This window comes from Pteronotus mesoamericanus, unplaced genomic scaffold, assembly GCF_021234165.1.
Source record: "Pteronotus mesoamericanus isolate MK-2021 breed Mesoamerican mustached bat unplaced genomic scaffold, CSHL_Meso_final contig_24, whole genome shotgun sequence".
Taxonomy (NCBI): domain Eukaryota; kingdom Metazoa; phylum Chordata; class Mammalia; order Chiroptera; family Mormoopidae; genus Pteronotus; species Pteronotus mesoamericanus.
In genome coordinates, this window is record NW_026555100.1 from 27,474,797 (window position 1) to 27,494,749 (window position 19,953).

General features: G+C 35.2%; 1 protein-coding gene across 9 annotated transcripts in view; it reads left to right on the top strand.

The window, feature by feature from the left end:
- The window catches only part of PCGF5 (polycomb group ring finger 5), a 109,178-nt gene extending 89,589 nt beyond the window's left edge, over positions 1 to 19,589 (top strand). For 8 of the 9 annotated variants that reach the window (XM_054572835.1, XM_054572836.1, XM_054572839.1 and 5 more), the window contains 4 exons: positions 10 to 108; positions 1,893 to 1,982; positions 9,506 to 9,565; positions 13,705 to 19,589. In XM_054572835.1, coding sequence (XP_054428810.1) covers positions 10 to 108; positions 1,893 to 1,982; positions 9,506 to 9,565; positions 13,705 to 13,752 — 297 coding nt within the window. In that variant the 3' untranslated portion in view covers positions 13,753 to 19,589. The remainder of the gene's footprint in view (positions 1 to 9; positions 109 to 1,892; positions 1,983 to 9,505; positions 9,566 to 13,704) is intronic. The other variant, XM_054572842.1, reaches the window with a different exon arrangement.
- The last annotated feature ends 364 nt before the right edge of the window (positions 19,590 to 19,953 follow it).

Here is a 19,953-nt window from a genome sequence, read left to right on the forward strand (position 1 = left end):
TTCCTGTAGGGTTTAATGAAGAAATTCATTCGATGTTCTACACGTGTAACTGTGGGAACTATAAAAAAATTTCTAAGTTTAAAACTAAAACTTCCAAGTTCTTATGAGGTAAGTAATAATCTGACATTGATCATTTTGATTATTCTGATCCGAAGTAAAATTCTAATAGCATAAATAAAAATTAACTGACAATATATTTAATTTAAATTTGTGGAAACTTTGGTTATTTTCATGTTAAAAATTTAATTCTTAAAATGTAATATTCTGTTTATATAATCTTTCCTATAAACAGAATATTTCTGTTATAAACCGAAAGTTTCTGTTTAACCTTCTGACTAAAACATGATACTAAGGTACTTAGTGTTTTATAATTAGAGGAGATACTTAAATAACATTTAGTATTCTCGAAATAAGTATCTCAGTTATTGGATTCTATTTTGGTTTTTTTATACCAGTGTGCCACAGACTGTGTCTTTTTTGTTTTTGTTTTTTTTAATCTGAGATTTTTGTGATCCATTTTTACCTACTCTTCATTGACTTCTTTTTTAAAATGTAAAACAGTGTGAAAAGGGATTTTGTAAATAACATTCCTTTTTTTGCATGGTATATATACTGTTTACCATTATGTAAAGCCTAGTGTTTTAATGTTGCATCTGCATAAATGTCGTTTACCAATTTCTTTACAGAGAGAAAGTGCCCTGATGCTGATCATAGCACAATGTCCTTATCTATCCTAATGCAAAGGACTTTTTCTATGATTTTTCAGTAATATTTAATGCCGTTCCTCCCCCCGCCCCCCATTTTACTGCCCAACATGTAGGGGATGATTTAGGGAAATACAGCTGAAAATTCTGTAACAGCATTGGTTATGAATCTATTTTATAGGAGAGATAAAATGAAATGATCTATTTTGTTCTTTTAAACATAAAATAATACCTGAAAAACATTTTGAGGTCTATATGAGACACCGTAAATCATCAAAAAAATCAATATATTTTAGCTAATAACTTGTCTAATACAATTAGCACTATACTCATTTAGACTTAAGTTTCAAAACTCTGTTCTCTGTCTAGCCAGTTATTTAAAAGCCGTTTTTCTTCCCCCTTTCCACCCTTTAAATTTAATTCTGTTAGTTTGCTCTTAATAGCTAGAGAACAAAAATGCTTTATTTATAGGGACCTATGATAAACATTTCATTATTCTTTGTTGAATTAGTAAATGATAGTCACATATGGGTGTCATTTGGTTCCTATAAAGGTGAGCATTGATAAGTACAACCCTTTTTTGAAGTTTTCATGCAAGGTGAGAAGAGGGTCCTGGAAGTATTAATGCAAGTTATCAACCAAGCAGAGCAGGGAGGCCTGAGAGCCCTAGGAGACGCAGGCCAGTGGCATGGTCTTACCGGTGCTGTCAACTTAGCCTTGAAGGCCCCGTGAATCACATCTCTACATTCATTCATTTGCCCTCTTCAAATACAAACTAATAAGAGGAAAGTAACTCCTTCAAATCTTGGGCTGGAAAAGTGAAAGGATTCTGAGAGATGACTCTAAAACCACTGTGAGGAACTGTGAGGTTTCCACAGTTTCTTCTCAGTAAGAAGCAATCACAGATCTATGTCTTAAAATCTCAAAGCTTGCACAGAGACATGGACTAAGAAAATTTACATTGCTTTGCAGAATTGTGTATATGAACTTGAGATACAGGTAGGTGGGACAAGACAAAAAGTGCTTCATGATATTTATATCTGCTTTAAGTAAAAACAGTGTTCTTTTTAAGTAAATGAATAATATTTCTATTTTATCTGAATCTTTTTTGAAATTTGAAAAAACATGTAAAACACATATACATTCAAAATTCTTATGTTAATGGGCCTGTAACTATTCTTTTTAAAGTTGGATGTGCTGTGCAATGGTGAAATTATGGGGAAGGATCATACTATGGAATTCATCTACATGACGAGATGGCGACTAAGAGGCGAAAATGTAAATTGCTTTTATATTTACTTCTGTGTGTATATTTAGTTACATACCGTTACATTACTCAAATTTAGCAGTGTTACTTAGAAACTCAAAGAACAATCTAGCTTGAGAAAGAGAAAGAACTGGTTTCCTTTTATTGTTTCTCCCAGCTACTCCATGATAATTAGTCCCAAGTACAAGACCAAGGTTTGTGTTAAATGTGGTTTTGGTACATTTAAGGTGAGTTTAAAACCCCGGTAAAATATATTCAGAGTTCTACTAACCTCAAGACAGAGAAGATGGCACTCACATTTTTTTAAAACCTAATAAAATATGGGAACATTGAACTATATGGAGTAGGAGGTAAAGTGAGGAGACTAAGTTATGCCCTGTCTAATATGTTTAATGGTTGATAAGATACTATTTTTTTGGTCATGGTAGAGGGGACAAATAGGGTAAAATCTAGATAAATTTTTTTAGGTACTTGATTTATATTGAAAATATAAAATTAGACTGAAGGATAAGCACATTTGCAGTGATTTCTGATGTCAGATTAGATTATTGTGCCTTACAACCTAAGCAATATGGGAGAAATGATTAAAAGGAAAAATCTTAAGAAAATCCAAAACTGCTAAAAGGAAAATTTCATATTTTGAACTGTATCTTTCATCAGGGTTAATTAGAAGGTTCAGGCATACCTCATCTGAATTATATGTAACATTGATATTAGGGAAATATCAGGGGCTAGGGATTATAAAGCTAGTATGTAGTAGAAAGGAATATAGTAGCAGTGCCAACAGAAACTCTCATCATAATCTGGTCACATGAGTAAACATTAAGATTGACTAGAAGGTTAGACTAAATGACCTCCATTTAGCCCTTAAGATTATGTGGTACTTAGGGTACAACATGTAATTATTTTTAAACTCTGTAATTTTAACCTCTCTATAAGCTAGGTTTCATTATATTATGAAAATATAAATTAATTATAAAAATCTCAAAATTAAGAAAAATTAATCTCACACAAAGGTAGCTAATAAAGAGTCCAAATATAATGAGGGTTGCCATGGTAAGGTGGTTCAAAAACATACTTTTATTAAATGTAAATGTCTATGGAGCTTCTATGAAACCTCAAAATATCTTTTTGTGTGCCATTCAATGGGTAGGATATTTGGCTATTTTTAGGAAGAAATGTCTTTATGATACAATAGTAAATGAAGCACGTAGCTTCTTAGTCACAATTTTTTTTTCTATTTGTGTCTCACTTGGGTAAAGCCTTCTTTGTGAGGCTGAATTATCATGACCAGGAAGAAAATATATGTTCAGTTACTAGTCACCAACTAGTTGTATGCCCTTGAACTTACTAAACCTCTCTAGAGCTCTTTTTAAAAAAAAAAAATCTGTCTGTGTTTCTGGTAAATTACTACTCGCCTTTACCCAACATTTCCTAGTTTTTTAATGATCCTCACCCTCATTTAATCCCTCCAACTAAAATGTTTCAGACAGCAGGCACAGATGCTAGAGTCATTACTCAGCATCGATGGGGCCTAGATATTGTGATACTACACTTAATATTAATGTCCTATTGATAAAATTTTAGCTTTCTTTGATAGGTTTTTGGGCATTTCAGTATGTGCTTGAAACCACTGTTATGAGTGGGTTTGCCTTAAGGTTGAAGGGATGTAAGTAGTCATCCACTGTGGGGCCCTGTTAGCGCTCACCGTCCATCACAAGATCCCTTCCCAAGGTCGCCCACGCTGCCAGTCATTTTAAGGTCAAAGCATGAAACAGCTAATGCATTGGAATTGTTATTGATAGACTATAAGTTAAATCAACCTTTGCTACAGTTACAATTTTGATTACCGCTTTCAGAATAGCTTGAAATCCTTAGTTGTTTAAGGCATATTTTAACAACAGATGGTTCAAAAATGGTTCACTATCATACGATTTTTCATTCACCTAAATACTCAACCAATAGAGAAATGACTATATTTTCTATTTAGTGCATCAGTAAAATAATATATTAGCCTGTTTTCTTTCTTTCCAGCATGACAAACCTGTACTTGTTTGCTCCTCTCCTCCAACCTGTTTCTCCCTTAGTCTTCACAATCTCAATCCTTCCAGAACTAGTAGTGCCATTTTTCCACTTTCTCAGGTCAAGATCCCTGAAGTCAACCCTGCTTCTTTTTCTTTTATCCATCTTTAGCAAATATGGCGACCTCTACACTACATATATATTCCTATATAGTGTACAAGACAATCAGAACCCCGTTGCATCTTACCAGCCTCACTCAGCCACCCTGATCCAGGCCACTGTCAACTATTCTCCAGAATTTCTACCGAAGCCTCCTACATGCGCTCGGTGCTTCCACTCCTTCTGCCACCTGTTTCCCCCTCCCATCTTCGTCCAGTGCAGCAGTTGGAACATGGTAGAACATGTCACTTCTCTGCTTTGAACTCTCCAGTAACATCCAGTAGCACGTAGATAAAAGCCAAAGTCCTTGTAGCATGTAGACAAAAGCCAAAATTTTTCCAGGGACCTATAGATGCAGACCCCCATGATTTTCCCCAGATACCTCTCGGGTCGTACCCTTTCTCCCTCTCTCTGGCCCCCTGCACTCTGGCCTCACTGGCCTGTGTGTTTTCTCTCCTGTGGCCAGACTTGCTCTGGCCTCCCTAGGTGTCACCTAATGTTCTCCCTTTACCCCTTCACTCAAAGAATTTCACTTCCACGTCACCACCTCAGCAAGCCCCCTGACTTTACTTAATATTACAATCCCCTTTCCCACTCTGGCACTCTTAATCTTTAAAAAAAAACTAATGAATTTGTTGGGGTGACATAGGTTAGTAAAATTATATAGGTTTCTGTCGTTCAGTTCTATAATACATCATCTGTGTATTGTATTGAGTGTTCACGCCAAGTCAAGGCTCCTTCCATCCCCATTTATTCCCCCTTTACCCTCTTCCACCTTCCCCACCTCCTTTCCCCCTGGTAGTCACCATGCTGTTGCCTGTGCCCGTGAAGGTTTTTTTTCCCCTTTGTTTAATCCCTTCTCCTTTTTCACCCAGCCCCCCAACCCCCTCCCCTCTTAATCCTGTTCTGTGCCTTCCATAGTATTTCATACCATCTGATATACTGTGCCTCTTGTTTATGTGTATTGTTTGTCCCCCAATTGAAATGTAAAAGAAGTCAGGGATCATATTTGTATACTGCTGAGTCTCAGCACTGAGAACAGTGCCTAATAGAGACACTGAATAAATATTTGAAGAGTAAATTGAATGAAATGTTTTCTAAGGTAATAGTTATACAAAATATATCCTAAAGATTATTCCATTTATCTGAATCTCAACTTTCCAGTTGTTTTTGTTAAACCAGTTTAAAATTTTTGCTCTTGTTCCACTTAAATATGAGTTATAATAATAGTAATTAATGAATTCTGACCATTGAAATGAATGGACATATTAACAATAAAAGTCATTTCTTGATTAAACCCCTACTAGCAGTCACATACCTTCCCACCTCTACCCTCCATTGCTAGCAAGATGCCAGGGTCTGAAAGCTCACAGCACTTCGCCCTCTGGCCTCACTGCCTGCCTCCGCCTCGGGCTGGGGACAGCCGCCCTCCTCAAGTGCCCACCTGGTGGTTCTTTCACTTGCTTTTAGTGCATCTTTACATTAAACATTTTAGTCCGCCTGGGATTTGCTTATTTACACACACCTATCTACAACAAGGCTAAGAATCTCACAATCTAGGGGGGTTTTTTGTCAGATACACAATTTATTGAATAATCTATGCTTTTCCTCATTGTTTTCAGATGTCACTATTATCTATGCATATGTATCTACATGTATTTGTACACACACAGATGTGCGTGTACCATCATATATATTTGTATGTGTGTGCATACATTCATTCATTCATTCATTCATTCATTCATTCCTGGGCATTGTATTTTGTTCTTCTGAGCAGGTCTTCTCTCTATACCAGCATTACACATTATATTGCTTTTATAAAAGTTTGATCACAAAACAGCACTATCTAGAACCCCTCAATTGTCCATTTCCTTTGGGTTAAATTTGAATAAAGTCCAAACTAACTTACAAGGCAAATAATTGGGCCTTCTAGGTTACTTTATGCTGTGTTTTAGTATCTGTTAGGGCAAAGCTACTTCTTAATTCTTTACAAAATTGTGTTGGTTAGTTTTTTCCCATTTATTTTTTACAGATGGGCTTGAGAATAGGATTGTGATGGTCATTGGATTAAACTTCTAGTTTGATTTGGCAGTTGGCATCTTTGCAGTTTTTTATTCTATTCAGTGTGGTGGAATATCTCCTTACCCATTCTACACTCTGTCTCTGAATAAAGACAGTTCATATTGGATGCCACCTCGCCCTTCTGGGTCTTTTGCCTCAGGCAAGGATACTTCATACACAGATCACCTCTATACCTTGTCCTGTTTGTAGACCCCAAGGAGAATCTCAGGGAAATCAATTTTGCCTCCATTTCTCAAGAGTGCGACACAGCTCCTGTACCATATAGCAGTGCGCCTCTCCCTTAGCCTAGAGCAGCTCCACTTCAAGCTCAGCCTATTTTATATGCCCCCGTTATTTCTAGATCTTTGGCTTCATTGTGATGCATTTTTGAAAAGATTTTTATCTTTGCAAATCAGATATCTGGTCAATCTTAGTTTACTCTTAGAAATTTTTCAGTTCATAACAGTTCTGCAGCCTCAAGATTGTTATACTCAAGATTGTTATCCACAACATTAGCTTATTAATATTGGTTCATCTTTTGCTTATTAGTGGGATAAAATGTACCTTTAAAAAAATAGTGCTTGTCTACGTGACTACAAATCATCTGGGGATCTTGGTAAAATAACAGATTGACTCAGTAGGTTGGGGGTGGGGACCAAGAATCTGCATTTTTAACAGTCTTCCAAGGGATGCCAATGCATATGACTTTTGGACCATCCTTTGAGTAACAGGGTTTTAGGAGATGTTATCCATGACCACTGGCTTGCCCTGTGGCTTCCACACCTATGAATTGAGAGTGTAGAATTACAGAATTAGATCTCAGTTTAGAAGGGACTTAGTTGACTAAGTACCAAACATGGATCCTGTTTATAACATCCATGCAGTATTCATCACATTTTTTGAAATATAAATGGAATTATATATATTGTTCTGCAGCTTTTTTTTATTTGATAATATGTCTTGTGGAGAATCAGTAAAATTTGAAGTAATTCTTTGTAACAAGTTGATAGCATTCTGTTTGTGTGGCTGTAGCATAACTTGATTAACACTCCTCTTCACTGGACATTTAGATGTTTTCCTAATTTTCTGACATTACAGGAAGTGAGATACAATGCCAGTACATCTATCTTTTTGCACATTTGCAAGTATATTCATTGGCTAGATTCCAGGTGTGGATTTACAATGGGGTATGCATGTTTTAAATTTTGATAGGTAGTAACAGATAGTCTTCTGAAAAGGTTTTAGCAATTTATAATCACACCAATGATGTATGAAAATGCCCATTTTCTGACATCCTCACCAACACTGCATATTACCAGTTTTATATTTCTTCTGTGAGATTTCTTTTCATATCCATTGCTGTGTTACGTTTTTCATGTAATGTTTGTCTCTTACTGACTTCTAGCAGCTCTTTATGTATTCTGGATATCAAGCTTTTGTTATATATGCTGCAGCTATTTCCTCCCACTTGTGTCCTGCTTTCTAGTGTTGCCTCAGTTTTTTGATCCTTAAAATTTAGGAAGTGCTAGCTACCTTGAAAAATTTTAGTAAGAATTAATGAGATAGTATAAAGTACTTAGCAGTGTGCCTGGCATAATAAATGTTATTAATAGCTTATGTATGTTAGTTTTATTATTATAATTCCCCTTACACTTAGTCTTATCTGAGAGCTTACTGTTAATATCTCTGTTTAAGAGATTTAATAATTCACCAAGAAAAGTCAAACATGGACCTGAGGAAAGTTTATGGCATATATATTATAAATTTGGAAAACAGAAGGGACTAAAGGTAGTAGAGTAACAATTACTGTACATAGATGATCTGTGATCAACCTTCATCCATGTCCTTCCTGCTCACCTCTTCTTGGCAGGGGGTACCGTACCCACTCTCGGTAGAACCCGTCTTTCCCAGATGACCCTGGTCAGCTTTATCTTCCAGCAGCCCTGCCAGTCCATATCTGAAGTTGCTGTACCACATTTGTCTGGCTTTGCTTTATTTGAATTATCAAGCAGTTTTAGGAAAAGCAAGTATCTATCTTGACTGACACCAAAGAGAGTTATGGGGTGGGGGGGATAGTAAAACTGTCTCTTTCCACCTTAACTCTTTACTCTGATTAAATGCTATTTGGGACATGCATAGTTAGGCCAAGTTTGAAAGACAGAGCGTGGGGACTCTTCAGAGAGGGAGGGGGAGGTTGCCGAGGATAGCAGTGCCGGGCACGTTTTATGGCATGTTGATGAGCCCTGTACAGAAATTCAGGGACTAACTTGTAGGTGAAAAATTGCTGAAGTCTTGGGGGAAATGGAAAATTTCTAAAATTTTCTATAAAAGGCTGCCAGTATTGTTTTAATTATTGCTTACTTAAGTATTCTTTCAAACTACATCTTTTTAAAAGCTGCTCTGGGATATTAGATTTACCCTGGTTAATATACAACTTACATTTTTATATATATATTTTTCCACTTGGAAGATATATGCAATGTTGAATTCACATATGCATAATTATGTTAGCATAACATTGAACATTATGTTGAACATACTAGTGAAAAATCAATTTTTGGGAATGATTTTTAATATGAATGGTTAAACTTCTAAAAGTTAGTTTACAAATGAATTTACTCAATAGTTTTAAAATATGTTCATTCATTGACTTACTCAAAAAACATTTTTCAGTGCTGCTTTGTACCAACCAGTTCTGGGCCTTAACTATTAAGATTGCAAATGTAAATAAAATAAAAACTGAAGAAGCTCACAATCTGATAGTATTAAATTACATATGGAGACTAAGAATATAATCTAAACAATGTACAGAACCGAATCTAAAACAGAAAATGGATCGCTCACAGGTTGAGGCAAATTTCATGCCCTTGTCAGAGCTCTGATTCCCTTAAACAGTGTTACTTTCAGGAGGCAGTTGAAGAGGAGATCTAGAAGAAATTACTCATGGAAAGGGATGGAAGAAATAGGGCGCCCCTCCTGGACAGAAGCGGCGAGGGTTTTCCCAGGAATTAGTGTTTGAAGAGGGTATGGAAAGGATGGGCTACCATTTTGGTAAAATATTTGCAGAATATTAGCAAAACTCTTATTTAGGTATTAAAATTACTTCAAGCTAAATTTTACCAGTCACTAAGTTCTTAAAATCAATTTTTTAAAAAATACCATATTTTGGAAAGTTTTTACTTAAAATTAATCATGTTGACTCGTTTGACGTTAAAATATTTTTAAATTATCAGTTTTAAATATGTATCCAGTTGTGGATGCCTCTTATCTGATGAGTTCATCTCCTCCGCAGTTTCGGTGTCTGAACTGCTCAGCTTCGCAAGTCTGCCCTCAGGATGGCCCTTTGTATCAGGTAAGAGGCACTCACGACTGTACATATGACCCCGGCGATGCCGCCCCGAGGGGGACTGCTTTCACCCCAAACTCAAGTTTCTAAGGCATGTAACTTTGTGAACAAGTACTTACTGGAGCTACAGAACTTCTTTTCAAATTAAGTCCCCAAAGTTTTCCATTATTTTTGTGCTCTTGAAATAACTACTTATTTTACTAAACTAAAAATGAAATTATAAATGTTTATGAGTTAGGGATTTCTAATAATTACCAGTTTTATCCCTTGAGAAATCTCTCCTCCATATTGGATCTCCGCTCCATGCTTAATACTTCTTTTGGTGTTATTTTTTAAAATTAATATTTTACCCACAAGTGAAATAAAATGCCAGATGAAGTGAAGCTGAATAACGGCAGCAGCTAAATGTAATTGCGAACTTGCTTGCTAGGCCCTGCCCTCAGTGCTTTACGGGGTTACTGCTTTTAATACAGAATAATAGTGACCAAATTTAATAATGCACTGAGAAAAGTCAAACATGGACCTGAGGAAAGTTTATGGCATATACATTATAAATTTGGAAAACAGAAGGGACTAAAGGTAGTAGAGTAACAGTTACTGTACATACATGATCTATGATCAGCCTTCATCCATGGATTAATCATAGCATTTCTTTAAAATTCCTATTGTTTGGAATATTACTCAGCCATAAGAAAAGAACAAAATATTACCATTTGCAACAGCATGGATAGACCTAGAGGGTATTATGCTAAGTGCAATAAGTCAGTCAGAAAAAGACAAAACCATATGATTTCACACATGTGTAGAATCTAAAGACCAATGTAACAAACAGACAAAATAGACATAGACACAGAGACCAAATTGGTGATTGCCAGGGCGGGACAGGGATTAGGGGACTGGGTGAAAGGTGAAGGAGTTAAGAGGTATAAATTGGCAGTTATAGAATAGTCACAGAAATAGGAAGTACAGCATAGGGAATATAGTCAATAATATTGTCATAACTATGTATGGTGCCAGGTGTGTACTGGAAATGTCAGGGAACACTTTGTAAAGTATATGATTGTCTAACCACTATGCTGTGTGCCTGAAACTAATATAACGTTGCATGTAAATAGTAACTGAAAAACTTTTTAACAGAACAGAAAAAAAGAGAAATAATTCTTACTTCATGGTCATACCCTTGAATTTGCATATCTTAAAACTATGTTCAAAATTTGGGGGCAAGGAGAAATATTTTGGTTTTTTATTCTAAATATTAAAAATATACTTTTTGAAAGTTGAGTTCTTAATACACTGCGCTAGGGCATTCCTACTTCTTTTGGAGATATAAAAATAGAACAACTTTCTTGGAGTCCACTTTCCTGTGTGGCAGTATTTAGCAAAAAGGCTTTAAAAATGTGTATGCTGTTTGAACCAGCAGATCCACTTCTAGGAACCAATCCAGGGGTAGTGGGTAAGGTGGGTACAGGGACTAGACTGTAGATCATTGGGTCAAGATTAATTTGCAATAGCAAATAAAAGAGGGGAGGAATAAAGTGAAATATACAGCAAAAAAGATTTGTTTGCTAACTTATTTTTTCATATGTATATATGTATATATATGCATATATATAAAACACATATAAAATATAATTTATAACTCATTTATGTAAAGACACGCACAGCTTTTAAAAATGATCATATTAAGTAGTATAGAAATAAATTTATTTTTAAATGGACAAAATCCTTAAATGGACAAAATTATTTACCAAACAATATATGTAGTATGATTTCAGTTTTGAAAGACAACTAAGTACATAGGCAAAAAGATTAGAAGGATATAAACTAAAATAATTATGGTAGTTATCTTTGGATGGTGACATAAATGATGTTCCTTTTTTTTTTTTTTTTTTTTTGGTGTTTTTCTGTATTCTCCAAATTACAGTAAAGCCAGGTTGTTGTTATGATAAAGAACTTGTTTTTAAGAAAAACAGTACATCAGAGTTAATTGTAGGATTTTCTAACATCCCATTTGAAATAAACACTTTGGAAGTATCTATATTTAGTTCCTCATGAGACTGAGGACTAGCAGCAGCTCTACGAAATGCAGGGTCCTTCAGTGCAGTCACTTAACACTGGGAGGAGTGATACGCCATATTTCCTTAGATTGAGAAAACAAACTGAAACACAAATAGAGCTTAAGTTCATCTTAATTTCCAGTACTGTAGCAGATGTCAATGAAACTATTAAGCTTCATATGTCGCCATAGAGCGAACAAACACAAATGGCTCCCTGGGCGGGGGGAGGTGGCAAACAAAACCATTTTTGGCCTTAAACTGAGAAAACCTCAACTACTTAACCAAGCCGTTTTATAGTACTTCCCTCTCCACCTTCATGCCAGTAAAATCAGTGATGGATTCTTCTATATATTATGAACAAATTCTAGAACAAATGGCTTAATTATTTGCAGAAAGTGTGCAGAATTAGCAGTCAGGAGTGGAAAGCAAAGGTAGCAGAATCATTGTGACGAAAGCCAAGCTGTGGGCTGGGCTCTGCTGGCATGGGAAGCAGTGAAGTTTGGGTTGGGTGTTTCGGTAGCCGTCCCCAAATCTGGCTGGGCTTCAGAAAACCCAGGGGATTTGATAAAGTGCAGATTTCCATGGCCCGCTCCCAGCTACTTGATTCAGGGAGAACAAAATAAAGTTTAAAATAAAAACAAGCGAACAAAATTTAAACCAAAATCACTTTAGAGCATGGAAACCCTGAGAGACCATCTGTGACTTTTACTCCAGCCCCTAGAAACACTGGTGGTGGTACCACCAGTCCTAGCAACGCTCATTCCCACCCTCCAGTCCCATCCTGGGCTGAATGGTGAAAGAGATTCTGACACTGAGTTTTCTCGGTGCGCAACATAGCTGTGATAAGGTCATCTTCAGCATTGCAGAATCTCCATCTGTCCCTTTCATTCATATGAAGACAAATGGTTCTCTGTCCTGGACTTTCGCGTTCACCCACACTGAGATAAAGGGGAAACAGCCAATGGCCATTACAGCCCTTTTTGGTTTCATGAAAGTAGCTCCTCAAAAGTTCATTTGAAAAGGAGAAATCTGCAGCTTTAAAAACAGGAAAACCATTGGTTCTCCAGACCCTTTCTGACTTGGGTTCTATACATGCGATAAAAACAGAGGGTAAAAACAGACACAGAGGTAGCAGTGTAGCATATACCATTTATCTACGGGAAGCTCTCTAGTACCATATGTTAATATGTGTGTGTGTGTGTGTGTGTGTGTGTGTGTGTGTGTGTGTGTTTTACATAGAGTAACATGAAGGACAATCTAAACCATTCAATTATAGAAGAATCGAGTCTAAGTATTTAATAGTATCAACTGATTATTGAAAAGGAGGCAGTAAACCTAAATATTTTGTGTAACAAATTAGCTACTTGTTTTTCTAAAAAAGAAAACAAATGTCAAAACTGACTAAAAAGAAATAGATTCTCGGAAGAAGGTGTCATTGTTAATTTGTGAGTCAGTGGGCGCTCACAAACAGCAGCCCTGTTTGAATCCAGGTATGGACTTGCCTTGTTCATCCCCAGGCGGTTAATGATTTTTGAACACCTTTAAGAAGGGCATTGTAGCTTTCAGTCCTCCACAGGCCCTGCCTCACCCTAAGTGTTACATTAGTATCATTCACACAGGCAACCAGTGTGACCTCTCTAGGCCTTCTAACTTGACCTTTGTTGTATACTATGGAAAACTTTACTGATTCTAGAAAAATAATGGCAATTAAAAAATGCAGAGTTTTCATAGATACAACAGAACGGTGTTTACCAGAGGGGACGTGAGGTGGGGAAGGACAAATTGGGTAAAGGGGGTCAAATATATGGTAATGGAAGGAAACTATAGACTTTGGGGGGTGAGCAAGCAGCAGAGTATACAGCAGTGAATTATAATGTTATACACCTGAAATTTATGGAATGTTCATAATCAATGTTACCCCAATAAATTTAATTAAAAATATAAAGAGTTTTAATGTCACCTTGTTGTAATCACTAGTATCAGCAAGTATTGGAAATTATAACTCTTCATTCTTAAAATCTTTTGTATATAATCTATATTGTTTTTATATAAACACAGTCTTACTCATCATCTGTTTTTATTTTATAGTCATATCCCATGGTATTGCAGTATCGACCAAGAATTGATTTTGGTTAGACCAAGGGGCCTAGATCCCACTGAGATGAACCCTGCACTATTTGTTTACTCTGGACAGACTGCACAGTGAACGGTGTGTGGACTAGAGGGACACAACCAGATTTTCAGCATGCAAATAAGGCCATTTTCTGTCTCTAAATTGTCGGTCGCATTTATGTTATTTCTATTAAGAGCAAACCAAGTGCCATTCTGCTACTGAACCATCTGCATAAGTTACTTGTGTCGTCTCACAGTGTGCAGGTCACGGTGGGGGTCAGTCCGCCGTGCGCCGCGATGCAGCCCTCTGGGTGTTTGCTTGCCTGTCCCAAGACTGTTCTAATGTTTGATTACACTAGTACTAGAACTTAATCTTTGTGGTGTTGCAGTTTTCACATACTTACTATTTTATTCTTGTTTAAATAGTGTATTGTACAAGAAACTAGTAATTATTATATCTTGAAATTATTTCGTATGGGAAATATATTCAGAAAAGTGGTTTCTGAGCCACTGTCCTGTTCTCAGCAAGATTTTTGTGTGCAAAATAGTTCATCTTTGGGGAAGGATTCCAGTTATTCTTTGTGCACATTGTAATTGTAGGCATTTTAAGTCATCTGTCAGTGTAGTCTGCCAGGTGCACAAGGAGGGTATGTTAGCCCTCCAGATTGAAAATGTATGTGCTTCTTGGAGAACCGAAGTTAGATTCACAACTATTCAAAATGTTGGCAGCTGATCACATTTACTTCTAACAAAATTAATTTGTAAGTAAGGTTAATCTCCTTTCATAATGCCTTATGACTAGAGGGTGCTGCTTCATGAACTGTCATTGTATAGCCCATTCTATGGATGCATTATTCTATTGTTGCTCTCATTTAATGAGTAAATTGTTTCTCTTTTTACTTTGGCCTTAGGTATGTGTCGCTGTGGCATGCAGAGGGTTATGATGATTTTAAATATTAGGATCTTTAGAGCAGATAATAATTAGCTATTTTATGGATCTCAAAAGTCTCAGAGCAATTGTAGATTAAAACTGTTAGTTACCTATCACATTTCCAAAACATTTGCATACAATAGAATAAAAGCAGTGTAGTAAATATGTTAACCAAAATTAATAGTCTGAGGATATTTCATTTTAGATGCTGTAGCAATTGGGGGAAATGGGATTACTGTTTTATAAGTAAGTTCATTAAGGTCAGAGCTGTGATAATGTCCTTGATTTTGCAGTTTTGTTAAGTCTTCCATTAATTTTGAGATTCGTGTGCAAGTCAAAGAAGTCTTGTTACTTTAACTTATGTGAAGAACTTCATTTTAAATGTTTTAAAATTTATAGTAGTTTTCAAAAAAACTTCTTTGGAAATTGTTTTATTATTTGCTTCAAAACAAGTTAACCTCGGAAACTTAGGAAAAAATCTTGAACGGTAGGAAAAATATTTGTTTTAGAAATCTGACATGAGCACAATCTGTGTGTTACACACATAGTTTTTATACTGTATACATGGTAGATGTGCTACATTTTCCAGTAAAATGTATCACAGATTAATGCCTTCTGACTCTCAAAATCCTTCTTAGAATAAAATATTGTACAACTCTAAGAAACACATACAAAATACAGCTAAATCTTGATTCATTTCACAGTGAAAAGGCTAAAATATCGTAATTCTCTCTTCCATATATCTTTGTTTCAAGTCAAGTCTACTTTAAATTGTTTTTGTTCTGGCTTCTCTGAAAAAGGTTATGGCAATTTCATTGTATCTGTGCTCAGAAGGGCTAACAAGAAGAATTTTAAAGGCAGATTTTTTTGTTGTTGTTCAGAATCTTCAAAATGGTTGGAATAGACCGTTACCATCACAGTCAACCAAAACTTGAATTTACTCTGTAGCTACAGAAATTATTTTATGCTGTGAAATCTAACTCCCTATATCCCTATGAAATTTTAAAATTTATCATAAATTTGTGACATCTAGATCAGTGGTTAAAATAATGTTTTCATAGGGAAGTTAATTTTAATTGACTTAATGCAAAATGTATTGAGAGTGCATTTTTAAAACCACTAATGAAACCTGGATGTTTTTGGGTCCGAAGCCAAAACATACAACCCTAAGTGAATTTTATATATACAATCTCTTTAAAGTTGTCCTGTTGCTTCATCATATGTAATTTCACTATTTTCCAAGGAAATACAGGGTCTGGCACAAATAACGCCCCTTTTTTATTACAAAATCTTTTATTACAAAATCATAAGCATGTAATTCTGTAACATAACAATATCATACTCAAGCACACCATGCGACATTTTAGGGGAACTATTCAAATTAAAACTAAATTATTACACCCATATCACTACCTACCAATCACACTCTAGCAGGCATTACTTCTGTCGGACCCTATATATAGGAAGCAATTATGGAATTTAGAATAGTTCTAATGTATTAATGTTTTTACTGAAATGCAATGGAATATGTGCCAAAACATGTGAAAACCTGACATAAAGGACATCAGTTGTCATTTGGGGAAGGTGTACATTTTATGGTGGTCCTGAGTAACGCGGTATCACTGCTAGAACCACAGATTTCTTCAGCTGACCTCTTTTTGATAAATGATCAACTATGATTTTCTAAGTATGGGACCTCTTTCATATCTAGTAACACACTAAATCCCCAGATAATTATTCCCTAAGTTAGGTTATGGAATTTGCAAGAAACCAGGTATAGAAAAAAATACAGGCAACTTTTGTGGTTAGTTTTATAAACTTAGGGTGCTAGTAAAACACTTTATATAAATAACATAGGAATAATCCTCTAAATCTGCAAAATCAGAGAAGAAATAAAATCAAGTTTTTCTTTAATGTGTTGTTTCTTTCAAGTAAGAAACTGAAAGAATTGTACTTCCATAAAAGATTTTGTAATCTGTTTTCTCTGCCTTAGATATCATATTAGTAAAAGGGTCAAGGAACCTTGGATATAAAGGCTTGTTATTTATAGACATCACTTTAACTGAAGTAAATCGCATCAGTTAATAGAAAAATTAGAATGTGGCCTTTTCTCTAGATTAAAAAAAATGCTTTCAAGAAGTACAAAAATTAAAAGGCTCATTGATGAGGTAATATTAGCCCATTCAATCTGGGATAAAGCTACCTTAGATGATGTCTTTTATCTACTTTTAGAAAAGTATGTTATTTCATTATTCATTGAAAATCTGTCCCATACTAATATGCCACATTTTATAAATGTAATGAGTTTGCTCAACTATATTATACTCAAATTTAATCTAAATTTAAATGATTCTGTAAGAGAAAAAAAAGTGTGTTATGTAATATTATGAACTGTCTAGCTTTATTGAAATATTTAAGAGAAAGTGCCTCATTGCAACTGTGCATTTCTGTTTTAGATTTACTGCATACATTGAGTTATCTGTACCTGTCTCCTATGAATGATTTCATATCTAAATTGGCACTTGTAAGTTAGAGTAATCACTTTTTAAAAGATTTTCATAAGGAAGTACGTATCACCAAAGACATTTTACTGCTAATTAATAATGATGTTGGAGAGACGGTCTTAACAGTTTGGAGGGTGGAAATTTTTAGATTGCAATTTAATTTTATATTAGGCAATAACCTTGAGTAATTGCTAAGTTATCACCAAAGAAAGGCTTTAAAATGAATTTCCATGGTGAGATGAATCAAATGCAGGTTTTTCTTACAATTAGCAGAGCACACTTTCTTTCAAATATGTTTCTTGTTTTTCCAGAACTATTTTACAGATCTTAGGAAATCCTCAAAGTTGAGAGAGAGATAAACATAGCAGATAGCCTTTCTCTGGATGGAGGAGGACATACATGGAAAAGAAAATTGAAATGCAGATTTTAAATTCTAACTTGAGAAGCTTTTTATTCCATGGAGGCAGTAGTAACAAACGTTATGTCTATTTGGTTCCTGGGTTCTTAATAATATGAGAAATTTTATTAAAGACAGACTTTGGTAAAAGTGCTGACATGCTTACTTGTATAGAAAATAGTACATTCTGTTGGACTCACATACATCAATGCTTTTCCTGTATTCAAAAGCAAAATTTTCATAAAGGCCTGTTTTAAGTCCCTGTCCTGTTTCTCAGTGATTACTTTATTGTTATTAGAATTCAACCATGCAGCCAAATCTGGCAAAATGGGTCTCAGATCAAGATCAAAACATACATACACTTAGTTAGACACTCCCCTTACACCATTCTCCTTGGGAGCTCACGCCATGGGCCACCTTAAAGATAAAGCTCGCACCATGAAGTCTTTCTAATAGACCACTGCATAGACCTCCTTGGAGAGGATAAAAATGGATGCACTGTTACATGCTGTGGTTTATCATAATGAATTTTCCAGCAAGCTAAGTAAGCTTTACACATTAAGATATTGGTTGTAGGAACATTGCAAAAATGAATGAGTTTGCCATAACTAATTTTCTGGATTAGAAACACAAAAACACAAAATGCTATTATTATGTTAAGATATATATCTCTCTCTACAGTAAGGAACTTGTCTGCCACATCTGGCTTATTCATGATTGAAAAATATTAAATACACTAGAGACTCTGAAACCCTTTGAAAGCACAAAATAACCAACCAATTCTGGATTTACTTGATATATTTAGTTCGGTAATATTTTGATGGAAAAACATCAGGAAATGTTCATTAAAATGTACTTAAATACACATTACAAGGTTTTCGCAATTTTTTTCTTACCACAATGGCATTTCCCAGTAGTTTAAAAGTGATTCCCTTCCTAGTATAACGTAGTTTTCACAAGTAATGTCTTTATTTGCTATTCTTACTGTGCTTTCAAACAACTGAAATGCTCGAGCACTTCTTTTTTAGAAAGTTATGAAATTACAAATAATTTAATTTTAAATGCTTTTTAAAATGTGTCTGTATACCTGTTATGCCCCTTTTTCTAGGATCCAACACTGAGACATTGTTCAGGAATGCTTTTTAATTTTAATTAACTACCTTTAAATCTAGAATCGAGTGAAACTGATATATGTTAAATACTGGGTGTAGTTTTCTTCCATCCTTCAGAGCTTCATGGAATAAGAAACTAATCTAGTACAAATGAAGATTAAATGTTTCTGGGCCTCGTAGAGACAGTAAACAGTATTTATCCACAGACTTCTCGTCAGTCCACTGGAGCAGGAGTTCTACACAGTAGAAATGTAATGGGATCAGACTGATAATGTTTGGGGTCAGTTTTCTTTTGCTGTATTTTTTAGAATGGGGATGGGGCCTAAGTGTCCTTACAAAGCTGTGGTCACGACAAGAGCCTGTGAGGGGGCACCGGTGTCCTGCGCGTCCCTGCATCGGGCAACACAACAGCGAGCACCAGTTTTTAATAGAGTAGCCCTCACATCACACAAAACCATCATAGAATATATTGTACAGTTGTGTTGCTAATTTTCCTTTGAAATATAAAATATTTTAAGCTTTTTTTGTCAAAAGTGGTAACATCTTAATACAAATAAAAAACCTTTTTGTGGTTGTAAGATTTCGCTTATAAATCATTCAAATTGAAGTGAAAGATTACCAGGTCATTGTTAATGACTTAGTCTATTAAGAATATATGTATTTTTGTAAAGGAAAAGCACTTGTAGATATTTAATCAGTACAAGATATATGTCTGTTTTGCAGAAATAAAATGCTGCTTAGAGATTCTCTTTAAATATTTTTTATTTTTGTGCTCAGATGTATTTTCTGTTGATCTATGGAATGTTCTGTACAAGCTGTATGGTCGTACTGTTGGGCTAGATACTTCTGTTTTTTAAATCTGGACTTAGCCAAGTATACTTGACCATGTTAAAAATAGTATCTTTGTTATTAAAAAATTGATTGCATAATCTGTTGTCTGTCATCATTAATAGTAATAGTTGTAGCCTGTATCTCCATTTAAAAGTATCCATTAGGTATTACTGTAGCAAATTTTATTGAAATTTGTTGAGTTTTTGAGATGATAAACATTTTCTAGAGTTTGAGCTGTTTAAGATGGTAGACTGCCCTTCAAATAATACTTTGAGTGCACACACATGTGCTTGAGAACTTACTTTGTTATATTCATCATATCCAAATAATCTTTTGGATGTAATTGGATATCAAAGAAAGGCCCAAGAGGGTTGAAAGACTGCTTTCTTTAGCCAGGTAGATAGCGACTTTGTTTTTATCAGTACCTCCCTGTATACTTGCCTCAGGCAT